At 43.3% G+C, this 13,229-nt stretch overlaps 1 protein-coding gene across 1 annotated transcript in view; it reads left to right on the forward strand.

The window, feature by feature from the left end:
• E2F2 (E2F transcription factor 2) overlaps nucleotides 1-12,901 on the forward strand; it is a 49,377-nt gene extending 36,476 nt beyond the window's left edge. Inside the window, exons 5-7 of the mRNA XM_060784620.2 lie at nucleotides 1,404-1,518; nucleotides 6,468-6,591; nucleotides 9,467-12,901. Coding sequence (XP_060640603.2) covers nucleotides 1,404-1,518; nucleotides 6,468-6,591; nucleotides 9,467-9,714 — 487 coding nt within the window. The 3' untranslated portion in view covers nucleotides 9,715-12,901. The remainder of the gene's footprint in view (nucleotides 1-1,403; nucleotides 1,519-6,467; nucleotides 6,592-9,466) is intronic.
• Nucleotides 12,902-13,229: the final 328 nt, after the last annotated feature.

A 13,229-nucleotide genomic window follows, 5' to 3' on the forward strand; every position in this document is an offset into this window, starting at 1 on the left:
TCAGACTTAGGTTGACCCTGAGTGAGGGTCAGGTAAATGACCTTGGAGGGCCGTATTCAGCTCCTGGGCCTTAGTTTGAGGACCCCTGGCTTACACCATATGAGGATTTAAAGATCGAACTGCAAAAACTCTGGCACAAGCCAGTCAAAGGGGTCCCAGTGGTGATCGGCACACTGGGTGCAGTGCCTCAAGACTTTGGCCTGCACTTAAAATTTTTTTGGCACTGACGAAATTACCATTTGTCAGCTGCAAACAAGCCACCCTCCTCGGATCTGCACATATTTGCTGATACATCACATAGTCCTGAACACTCAGGAACTGTCCAACATGTGACAGTATAGTTGTTTGCTGTGTACTAATCTGTGTACTAATTTTAAATTGTATGCTGATTCTTTTATGTTAAGCTGTTTTGAGCCTCCTTCAGGAGAGATCAAACAGGGTATAAATAAATATAACAATAATATTTGTGTGTTTTAAATTGTAGGCTAATGCTTTTAAGTTAAGCCTCTTTGAGTCCTCCGGAAGAGATAAAGTGGAATATGAATAACCATAATAATAATAATAATAATAATAATAATAATAATAATAATTTTGGAGGTAGTCATTTGAAAAAAAATCTGTTACTAGCTGTCCCCTCTTGTATATTAAGACCTTGTTTGCTTCTCAGATTGTCTTTTACTGGGGGTGGGTGGGGTTGGAAAATACAGGGTGAGGCAGCATAACTTCCTTTTTTCAAAACTTAATAAAACCAATTGTATGAATCAGAAATTTTATATATATATATATATATATATATATATATATATATAGTAATGTAGGCACATACCTAAAGTTTTGTTTCACATAGCTTTGAAGATCAAATTAGGTAGGTGACGTCCCCCATTCCCCATTCTCCATACACTGAGTAAACCGATTTCTGGCGTTTGTCATGACTCTTGCCAGCATAGCAGGTGTTATGTTGGCAATTTCTTCCTGGATTTTGGTCTTCAAATCTTGTAGGATCCTTGGACAGTTCACAGAAACACGGGATTTCAAAAAACCCAATAGAAAAAAATCACAAGGGGCCAGATCTGGAGAGCGGGCCGGCCACTCCAAATCCTCTTGAAAAGTAGGCCTCAATGGCAAAAGCACGCTCCTCACTGTTCCAACGCATGATCGCGACTGAACTGTGTCAGGACAAAACTTTATACTCCCGCCTCTCGAACGAGACCACTAGCGCTCCACTACATCTTCAACCGACTGAATGGCACGCATTTTAAAAAAGGAAGTTATGCTGCCTCACCCTGTAAAAGGGTTAAGCATGCCATATTTCTTCTTAAGCAATTTCGACTATGCATATCCCCTCCCTCTGCAATCCGTGCCTGTCCTGGTGTTTCCTTTGACTTCCATCTCCTGTGTGCTACGTTAGCCTATGTCACATACCAGGACATCCGTGCCATCAGCAACTTCAGTGAGCAAACAGTGATTGTGGTCAGGGCCCCACCAGAAACCCGGCTTGAGGTGCCAGATGTCTGTGAGGTGAGCCTTTTAGCACATTTCTTCTTTCTAAGCTATTTCCTCGATGGAGGAGCGAGCATTGTGACTGTCATTTCCACAGGGTTTTGTTTTGGGTCTCCTCAAGTCTCAGGCTGGTAGCGCACATATTTTCATTGATGGTGTCCATCCATCTTTTCTTTGGCCTTTGTCCATGTGGTTGCCGTCCTGCAATCTCCGAAGGCAGTGTGTTTGTGCTGCTGATGTTGGTTCTCTTCTCATGAGGTGGTTGGACCACCGTAGTCTTGCTTCCTGCATTTTCTTGCTGATCATTTTTATTTCTCGTCTTTGACAGATGTCATCATTTGGCACATGCTCAAGAAGTGTCAGACCAATTATCTGTCTTATCTATCTATCTCTATTTCTATCTCTTTCTTTCTCTCTATTTCTCTCTACATCTCTATCTATTTCTATAAGTTCTTTCTAAGTTATTTTCCCAATGGAGGGGTGAGCATTGTGACTGTCGTTTCCACAGGGCTTTGTTTTGGGCCTTCTCACTTCTGGTGGGCAGCACGTTTATCTTAATTGATGGTGTGCATCCATTTTTTTTTTACTTTTCTTTGAATGTCTTCATTTGGCACACAGTCAAAAAGTGTCAAGCCATCTGTCTGTCCATCTCTCTCTCTCTCTATGTCTGTTTGTCTAACTATGTATCTATTTCTATCTATTTTTATCTGTCTGTCTTTATTTCTATCTATATCTTATTTCTATCTCTATCTCTCTTCTTCTTTCTAAGATATTTTCCCAATGCAGGGGTAAGCTTTATGACTGTTGTTTCCACAGGGCTTTGTTTTGGGTCTCCTAAGATCTCAGATTGGCAGCACGCATGTCTCTGTTGATGGTTTCAAGCCAAGTGTCTGACTATCCATCTGTCCATCCATCTATCTGTGTGTTTGTTTGTCTAACTATCTATCTCTATTTCTATCTCTTTCTATCACTCTATCTTTATTTATATCTATATCTTATATCTATCTCTATCTATCTCTATCTTCTTTCTAAGCTATTTCCCCAATGGAGGGATGAGCATTGGGACTGTCATTTCCACAGGGCTTCATTTTGGGCCTCCTCGAGGTCTCAGGTTGGCTGCACACGTCTCCGTTGATGGTGTCCATCTTTTCTTTGACCTTTGTCCGCGTGGTCATAACAAAATACTGTGCTGTTTGTGCTACTGATATTGGTTCTTTTCTCATGACATGGTCGTACCGCCATAGCCTTGCTTCCTGCATTGTCTTGCCGATTGCTTTGATTCCTAGTCTTTGACAGATGTCATCATTTGACACATGGTCAAAAAGTGTCAAGCCAAGTGTCCAGCAAAAACCCCACCCCACCTTCTATCGGTGCTGACTGGATAACCAACCAACGGGGCAACGGTCTGTAGCTGCACCAGCTGCAGTACAAACAGTTGCATCAATCATGAAACAACTTTTTAGCACGCTGTTACCATTTAATGGTGTTCTCACTTTTGTATGGCGCTTGTTAAACTTGGACTAAGTGTTGGGATCATTAGCTGCCTTGAGACCCCACGGGGAGAAAGGTGGGGTATAAACACAGTTAGTAATAGTTCTGTATCTTCTATAACTTCCCCCCACAGTCGACACTTTGAGTGAACTGGAGACTTTGTGGCCGCTTAATGGGCCTATCTTCGATCGATTTACTCGATCGGAAGATGTTGCCAGAATCCTGGCTGCTGCAAAACCAACCACCTGTTCCCTTGATCCGTGCCCCTCATGGCTGATCAAGAGCTGCCTGGAAGGTCTACTCGATCCGTTGAGCAATATAATCAATGGCTCTCTTGAACAGCGGATTTTCCCGGACAACCTAAAAGAGGCAAGAGTTCGTCCCTTGTTAAAGAAGCCTAGCTTGGATCCTATGACCCTTGCCAATTATCGTCCTGTCTCTAATCTGCCATTCTTAGGTAAGGTGATAGAGCGGGCTGTACTGGGACAATTGCAACAATTTCTGGATGACACAGCTGGCCTGGACCCTTTCCAGTCAGGTTTTCGCCCTGGCCATGGGACGGAGCCAGTCCTGGTTGCCATTACAGATGAACTCCGTCACCAGTCTGACAACGGTGGATCCGCGCTACTGGTACTTCTCGACCTTACCGCAGCATTTGACACCGTTGACTACGATCTAATGATTCACCATCTTGCCATGTTCGCGGTCAGGCCCTTAATTGGTTCAACTCATTTCTCCGAAACCGGACTCAGGGCGTGGAGTACATGGATCAAGTCTCTGATAGATCCCCCCCCTCCTATGTGGGGTCCCCCAAGGTGCAATTCTCTCCCCTCTTCTCTTCAACATCTACGTTAGACCCCTTGCTAGTTTGGTCCGGAGTTTCAGCCTGAACTGCTACCAATATGTGGACAACACTCCTGCGCTTGGAGCCTGGAGCAACGTCAATACCAGACAATTTCACCTTATGTCTGGAGGCTCTGTCGAACTGGCTACGTGCTGGTAGACTGAAGGTGAACCCGGCAAAGACTGAGATTCTCTGGCATGGCCGCTCGATTGGTCTGACTCATCCGCTACCCACCTTCGATGGTGCCGCCCTATCTCCTTTGTCCACTGTTAAGAGCTTGGATGTCGTTTTGGATTCGCAGCTGACAGTGGAAGCTCAGGTTGCTGCTGCCAGCAAACAGGCCTTTTTCCATCTACGACAAGCGAGGCAATTGGCACCCTACCTATCTGATGAGGCTCTGGCAACAGTCATCCATGCCACGGTCACATCTAGGCTAGACTATTGCAACGCCTTGTATGTTGGCCTTCCAATGTCTACGACTCGAAAGCTCCGTATTGTTCAGAATGCGGCAGCCAGGTTACTCACAAGAACGCCCATGAAATGCCATGTAACACAAGTCCTACAGCACTTACATTGGCTTCCAACTGATTACTGTGACCTGTATAAGATGCTAGTTCTGACCTTTAAAATTCTTTACGGCCAGGGTCCATTGTACCTTAGGGACTGTCTCTCCTTCTCCTAGCATCGGAGGTTGCAACGACCAGCCCAACGTGACTTACTCTATATACCGGGTCCTAGAGAAGTGTACTTGGAAAGTACCAGACGCAGGGTTTTTTCTATTTCTGCCCCTGCCTTATGGAATTCCTTGCCACCCTACATGAGAGCCATGCGTGACTTAGGGCCTTTTACTCTAGCACTTAAGACCTGGCTTTTCACTAGAGTATTTGATCTATGTTAATCATTAATTTCTGTATGTATGTATTTTTATCTTTTACAATTTAGCTTGTAAATCGCCTAGAGCATCTCGGATGGAGGGCGATTAATAAATAATTAAATATGATATGATAATCCAACATGGTTTCAGGAAAGATCTCTTGACTGACACTAATCCTGTCGTTACTCACAAGGTATCTCTTTTTGTACAGGCAATGCTGAAAATCCGGGCAAGATTAATTTCTGATATTGCAGTTGACTGTTCTGAGGAGCTTTTACCTTATCATAATGTTGTTGTCTGTATCCAAAGTGTTTCTTGCTTAAGCTTTTATAATACTGAATTTGACTTGGTTTTTTAATTATGCAAGAGCTGGTTCATATAGCATTTTATGTAGTATTTTCAGGGGGCATCTTGCAATTGATTTTTGTAGCATTTTAAATGTTTAGGTAATATTTTGACGGTGTTTTTTGTATTGTATTTAATAATCTGGTTTTTATGTATTTATGTTTGTCCTGTTTGGGAAATACCTATGGTCTAAACATTGAATAAACATTCTGCTATTGTGTCCCCACAGGGAGAAAGGCGGGGTATAAATAAAGTTAATAATTTATTTTTTTTATCATGTCAGAAGAGAGTTGAGGGTACAGTTAAAATGCATTTAAAAACACAAAGTTTTTTTTTAAAATAACTTGGCATTATGCTAAATGACCTTTGACCAGAAGCTGGCCACTTGGAGTGCCTCTGGTATCGCTGTGTGAAGGTCCTCCATTGTGCATGTGGCAGGACTCAGATTGCATTGTAATAGGTGGTCTATGGTTTGCTCTCCTCCATGTCGTGGACTCCACTTTGTGGGCCCATTTCTTAAGGTTGGCTCTGCATCTCGTGGTGCCAGAGCTCAGCTTGTTCAGTGCCATCCAAGTCGCCCAGTCTTCTGTGTGCCCTGGAGGGAGTCTCTCATTTGGTGTCATCCATGGATTGAAGTTCCAGGTTTGAGCCTGCCACTTTTGGACTCTCGCTTGCTGAGGTGTTCCTGCGAGTATCTCTGTAGATCTTAGAAAACTATTTCTTGATTTAAGGCGTTGGTGTGCTGGCTGATATCCGAACAGAGGATGGGCCAAAGATCTCACTGCCTTGGTCCTTTCATTATTGGCTGCTACTTTCCAATGGATATCAGATGGTGAAATACTTCTAAACAGTGGTGTGGGGTGTAGACATCCTCTGATAATGCGGCATGTTGCATTAAGAGCCACATCCACTTTTTCAGCATGGTGAGATGTTTTCAAGTTAATCATCATTTTATTCCTTACCCGCCTCTCTCTCCTCATGGCTTGAGGCGGGTTACAGAATAACTAAACACATATACATTGTAGAAATGGCACAAATACATGTATTATAATATATTTCTATAAAAGATATTTATTGAAAAGTATTTCTTTCAAATATGTATTAAAATATGCAAAACAGAGATTAAACAAAGGACACACTGTTCGTGTAGGCCTGCCGGAAGAGATAGGTCTTTAGGTGGTTTTAAAATTAAAGATAATAATAATAATAATAATAATAATAATAATAATAATAATTCTGGGCAGGAGGTGAGGAGCATAGGGTAGAAGGAGGAGTACCTCATCCCTCTGCCGGAGAAGTGGCAGAACATTTTCATTGATTTGCAGCTTGGAAGATTTTTTTTAAGCCAACCGAAAGATGCCTTGGACTTGCCAGGAATTGTATGGTTATTTTCCTTCCTCTTTTTCTGATCAGGAGAATGTCCAGCTTCATCTACAAAGCAGCAATGGTCCCATCGATGTGTACCTGTGCCCTGAGGAAATTCTTGAGAAGAGTCCAGCTAAAAGGAGCGAAAGTAGTAACTTCCCAGCAGTGAAAGGTAATAATAATAATCATCATAATCATCATCTATATAAATAAAATGCAAATGTTTGCTTGTTCAAAACCTCCAATTTTTCCCAAATACTTCACTTATGCTTTGAAATTTTGACACAAGGTAGTGTTTGAACAGGCACGTTTTTATGTTTACACAAACCTATTAATTATATAGATGTCACACATGTGACAGGTGAAAATATGCTTTTTTTTTCTTTTCTTTTTTTTGCAAAAACAGCCCCATCTGGACATCCAAATAACACACACTATGCTGCATCTTTTACAATTCTATTTCAATATTTTAGAATGCATTGCTACATTGAATTTTCATATATTTCCATTTAGTTTCATTTTGATTTAATTGCATTGGAATTCTCCAGTGCCTAGAGTATCAGTATGCCAAGCGATCACACTGTAGAACTAATGCAGTTTGACACTATTTTCACAACCCAGACTCAAGGCTGTGGAATTGTGGGAGGTGCAGTTTTTTGCAGCACTCTTTGGCAGAGATGGCTAAAGACCTTGGCAAACTACAACAGCTCCCATGACTTCACGCCTTTGAGTTGGGGGATGTCAAAGCTGCACCTGTTCTCCAAGCAGAGAGCCAGAAGAGGCTTCAGGAAGCTGCGGCGACAACAGGGAAAGCCTGGTGGTGGCGGCTCCCAGGACCAGGAGAACCTAGCCAGAAGCCTCATGGCAGAGCAGCGGTGAAGGAAGGGCCATGGGGAGGCACAAGAGTCAGGCGAGGTAGAACTGAAAGCAGTGGGCAGCGGGGCAGCCAAAATGTTACAGCTCTCATCTATGCCAAGGTTTCAAGAGTGGCTTGACCTGTCTCAGTGCATAGAAAGGCGTATGGCACACATCTAGGGAGCCCCATTAGTTTCTGGAGAAACTTGGAATGTGATTTATTAATTGCAGAAATCCATATAGTAAGAGAACCAATCCTAGCCTCAAAAACCTTGAGGGCAGCAGGGATATATTTGTTGGGCAAGTGGGCTTATTAGCAAAAGACCCTCCTAATAAACGTACAGCAGAATAACTTATTAGCAGCAGCGTGACCCAGCACCAGTAGCCAAAAGTGATAAAAAGAACAAAAACACACAGACCAGTGTTGTATCTTCCTTAGGAGGCTTTTCTTTATAGCAAAATAATATGGTTGCACTATTTACAAGAACAAGGTTTCCATAACACAAATAAAGTTCTTTATACTTCCTTCTTTTCCACGCTTCGCTCTTACAGAGTTTTTTCTCACACCGAAGTTACACAGGAGCTTCACACAGTAGCGTAATATACACAGCAGCCTTCACACACGATGGCCTTCGACCTGGGGCTTCTCTCACAGAAGCCCCATACTGGAGCCTACTAACACTGAGGCCTACGTCACACTGAAGCCTTTCTCCCACTCAGGCGAACTAATACTGAGGCCTTCTCATGCAGAGGCCTACAAACACACTGAGGCCCTACTCACAGACTGAGACTACTGAGCTACAGGCACACCTGCTTATATAGAACTACAGCTTTTGCTGAGTCATTGCATCCATTTGGAGGCCCCGATGGTGCAGTGGTTTAAACTGCTTAGCTGCTGAACTTGCTGACCGAAAGGTCGCAGGTTAAAATTCAGGGAGCGGGGTGAGCTCCCGCTGTTAGTCCTAGCTGCTGCCAACCTAGCAGTTTGAAAATATGAAAATGTGAGTAGATCAATAGGTACTGCTTCTGCGGGAAAGTAATGGTGCTCCATGCAGTCATGCTGGCCATATGACCCTAGGTGACTATGGACAACGCCGGCTCTTTGGCTTAGAAATGGAGATGAGCACCACCTCCCAGAGTCGGGCATGACTGGACTTAATGTCAGGGGAAAACTTTTACCTTTACTTGTATCCATTTAATCCTTTCAGTGCTTGACTCACATTATTGTAATTAAAAATAGCTAGTTAATTGTTACCGTATATTCCGGTGTATAAGACGACTGGGCGTATAAGATAACCCCAACTTTTCCAGTTAAAATATAGAGTTTGGGATATACTCGCCGTATAAGACTACCCTTCTTCCAACACACACAAAATAAAATTTTTAAAAGCATCAGATTTGATTTCAATATGGTAATTTTCCTATTACTGTACCTCCTTCTCTGCGTCTCAGATCTCACACATGCGCACCTGTACCACTTCACTGCAGTCTTCAGGAGCAAGATCTGAGAGGCAGAGGAGGAGGTATGGTAATCGGATACAAGGGCGGGCCAGACAGGTAAAAGAGATGTGTTTTTCTGGGCCCAGAGCCACTCTATCTCTTTTTTCCAAACCCCGGGCGCCCCGGACACCTGCAGCTTCCTCCGCCCTTCACTTACACCTTCCTGGTGAGGGGCCCCTTCAACTCACCATCGGGACTGGATTAAGTCCACAAATCCTGATGAATGGATTTTCTTCTACCACACTTGTACAGCGTTGCCGTTAATGCTTTCATACAATCTCTGCATACGGCAGGAATGCGGCCACTGCCATTTTTGAGCTCTCCGCATCATATGCAGCAACCACAGATTCTCCAATCCGGATTGGAAGTTTCAGGACCTGCTTTATAAGACGACTCCTGGCATATAAGACAACTCCCATGTATAAGAATACTCCCACGTATAAGACAGCTCCCGCATATAAGACGACCCTTGACTTTGAGAAGATTTTCTTGGATTAAAAAGTAGTCTTACACGCCAGAATATACCGTAATATTTCCGACAATATTGCTTACCCTTACTGCAGAAGAAACAATAATATTTCTGCAAACATTTATCAGGTTATTTCAGCGATATAACTTCCTTACTCCCTTTTTACAAAAATGGTCATGTGTTACAAGTAACCAGTCTTACAAGTTTCTTTCTTACTCTCCAGTTGAGTCAGAGAAGATGGAGCCACCAAGCTGCCTGATGGAGGGAGAAGTCGGCCTCCTGGAGCTGCCTCAGAACCTTTTACAGCAGACGGAGGACCAGCTTCCTTCCGCATCCTATGGCAACACAGGCCCCTTTGTGAGCTTCTCCCCTCCCCTTGACCAAGAAGACTATCTGTGGGGACTGGAGGAGGGTGAAGGTGTCAGTGACCTATTCGAGGCCTATGACCTAGGTGACCTGTTGAAGAACTGAATCAGGATTCACTGTCCTTTCAATGGTGCTAATAATTCCTCATTCTCTGCTCCAAAGCCTTGGACTTCGGCTGAAATGTCTTGCCTTGGTGGTATATTTGCTTTGTAGGGGCCCACAAGTAACCCTCTGACTCCAGTAGATCCTTGCACACTCCAAGTTTTTCCAAAAACTGTTGATGAGGGAGCATCACATGTTGTTCTAGTGAAGTCTTTTTGAACCATCTTTAAGCATGTTCTGCAGATTTTGAGAGTTTGGGGTGGTTATTCCTTTGTCACCCTTCTCTCAGCGCACTCCAAAAATAACCTGAGGCCATGGTTTTTCTAACATGCCCGCAAGCCTAGTGTTCTTGTTCTGCACTGGTTTTTTCACCTAGGCAGGGAAAAAACAAATTTAGGGTTAAAGGAGGTGATCTGTTTTCCTGCGAACATCTTTTTATTGTGATACTCGTTTGCCGCAACCAAAATGATCATTTGTCAGAAATGGTGGGAGTTCTAATTCTAAACATAGAGGATGCAAAATGTTGCCTCAAACCAGAATGCAACCAGTGCTCTGTGGTTTCCGATTAGAGAAGAAGGAGTTGTCGAACAAAGGGAATCTCCAAATTAGTCATCTTCCAGTTGGAATTATCGGCATTAACAGCCCGAGTCTGTGATACAAAATATCTGGTTAGCAAAAGACATGTTTCTCCAGAGTCAAGCTTTAAAATACGACGTAGGCTGCAGCTCTCCAAATCCCATTGCCAGAAGGGCCACTAGCCTGCAGAGTCTAGGAGTTGTAATTCCACAAGGGAACAATTTGCAGTTCTTGTCCTGCTGCTGGGTTTCCTTTCCAAATAATTGTTGTATGAAATGACCTATCTGTTGCGTGGTTTCCAACATCAGGCTTTGTTATCCTGCCTTTTGAAACCCGAGCATGCCTTTGTTTTTAGCTTGCAAGAGCCTTCCTCTCCTGATGTGGAGATGTGGTGCCACTTGGATCCTTTCGTCAAGTCAACAGGGAAGGAGGCTTCCTTTATGTGGCACATGGCAAGTGGTTTATATTGTCCCAGGCTGCAAAGAGTTAAGACCTTCATGAGGCTGTGCTAGGCATCCTTTGCTCAGATTTCTGTGAAGGAAGGAAATAAGTTGTATTTCTGGAACTGGGTCCAAGTGCACACTTCACCTCTTCACTTAAATATACACCTCAAACTTTTCTGGTTGATCAGTTCCTTTCCTTGCATCTATATAGCAGGTAAAACATTCTTTTTTTCCACTAATGTGTCATTCCTAGTTAAGTTGTACAAGAGAATTATTATTATTCACAATCCTTCAAACTACTCTGATGAATGAGATCCTTTCTTCCTGGATTCAAAGTAGCATTGTAGTCAAGACCTGGAAGGTTTGGCTCTTTTTAAAAGAGTTGTTTTCAAACTAGCATATTGGATTGTAACTCTGACAATCCCCAACCAGCACACCCACATCTTTGGATCACACTGACTTCAAAAGGTCAGTTTATAAAATAGGCTGTGTCGATTTTTTTCCCCCTCATTGGCTCCAGATTTGTTTTAGTTTGTTCACCAAGACCCCTGCTACATAGACCCCATGTTATCTGCTTTGAACTGGGTTATATGGCAGTGTAGACTCAGGTAATCCAGTTCAAAGCAGATCATGTGGATTATCTGCTTTGATAATCTAGATTATGTGATAATCTGATAATCTAGATCATGTGGATTATCTGCTTTGATAATCTAGATTAATCTAGATTATATGATAGTCAAAGGCGTCCAAATTTTCTTGCCCAACCAATCCTATTTCTCCAAAAGGTGCTTGCTTTCAGTCTTTGGAGATGACCCATGTGTGACTGCTCCTCTTTAATTTGGCTCAGTTCAATGATTAAGTGAATCCTTCCCCCTCGCACTCTATTCTTTGACCACCAAACAGCCAAACAGGAAAGTAAGAAATGCTTGAAAATGGATAGAGGCGCAGCTACCGTTTTGGAGGTGTACTGTCCAAAACTGATTCCATGCATTTTGAGAATGTATCTATTAGTCATGTGCATTCGGGATAAACCTTGATCCATTTCATATCTCTGCTTTCGGAGGGGCCCTCGATCCGTTTCGACTGAGACTCCCAAAATCAGGAAGGCAGATATTTGTTTTCCATTTTTGGTGTTGAAAGATCTGTTTTCTTTCGATACATTATTGGGGTGAGACTTCACCCATAGGTCCAAAGAGCCCAGGCTTACGGGTGCAGGCTTTGGGCCTATGCGTCCAGGCCTGCCAAGGCCTACAGCCGGGCACCGATAAGGAGCACTCCTTACTCAGCGCTCAGCTACAGTCACTGCCAGGCCCGGGCACATAGGTTCAAAGCCTGCACCCATAGGCCCAAAGTGCCGAGGTGCCTGCACTGAGTCAGGGGTGCTCTTTACTTGGCTGCAGGTCATGCCAGGCCCCAGCGCTTTGGGTCTACATGCGTGGCAATCAATCCGAAAAGCTGGCTTGGAGCCAGTATCTGCTCCTACCTGCCTTTCGTATCGAGTCAAACAATGTATTGTCGAAGGCTTTCATGGCCGGAATCACTGGGTTGTTGTAGGTTTTTCCGGGCTATATGGCCATGTTCTAGAGGCATTTTCTCCTGATGTTTCGCCTTCCAACAGACCTCACTATTATTTATTTATTTATTTATTACTTTATTTGTATACCGCTGTTCTCAGCCCTTAGGCGACTCACAGCGGTTAACAACAAGAACAGCAAAAATTCAGTGTTACCTCTGAGGATGCTTGCCATAGATGCAGGCGAAACGTCAGGAAAAAATGCCTCTAGAACATGGCCATATAGCCCGGAAAAACCGACAACAACCCATGAATCAAACAGATGAGACAAATTTCTGGCCCATGACTAGTATCTATTCATTTCCATGATAAGCTGGTACGGGTGTCCTGGTTTATATTTCCAGCCTGTAAGTGCAGAGCCACTTACAGGCTGGAAACTAGAAACAGTGATACTCTTTGGTTGTGGGCAAGATGGACTTGCTACTGAAAATGGCATCTTAGACCTCTGAGAATTTTTTTAGCAAAACACATGAGATATTATTAGACTAAAGTTCCCCAGGGTTTTAAGTATAGAGCAGGCATGGGCAAACTTGGGCCCTCAAGGTGTTTTGGACTTCAACTCCCACAATTCCTAACAACCTCAGACACCTTCCTTTTCTCTTTCCGCTTAAGAGGCTGAAGGGGAAATGGAAAGATCCTGAGACTGTTAGGAATTGTGTTAGTTGAAGTCCAGAACACCTGGAGGGCCCAAGTTTGCCCATTCCTAGTATAGAGGAAATCAGGGTATTGTCCTATCAAGGCAAATAGCAAATTTGATGAAATAGTATGGAAGAGAAGGGCACAGAAGTAGGAAACTAGTTGCAGTGATACTCTTTGGAGTGGTAGTCTCACTACTTGCATTATGTCCAGGTTTGCACTAAGGCAGCACAGGCTATTAATGGTGAAGGCATACTTTCTCAGGGATCAAAGATTTCACTTATTTTGTT

The sequence above is a fragment of the Anolis sagrei genome, chromosome X, assembly GCF_037176765.1.
Source record: "Anolis sagrei isolate rAnoSag1 chromosome X, rAnoSag1.mat, whole genome shotgun sequence".
NCBI lineage: Eukaryota > Metazoa > Chordata > Lepidosauria > Squamata > Dactyloidae > Anolis > Anolis sagrei.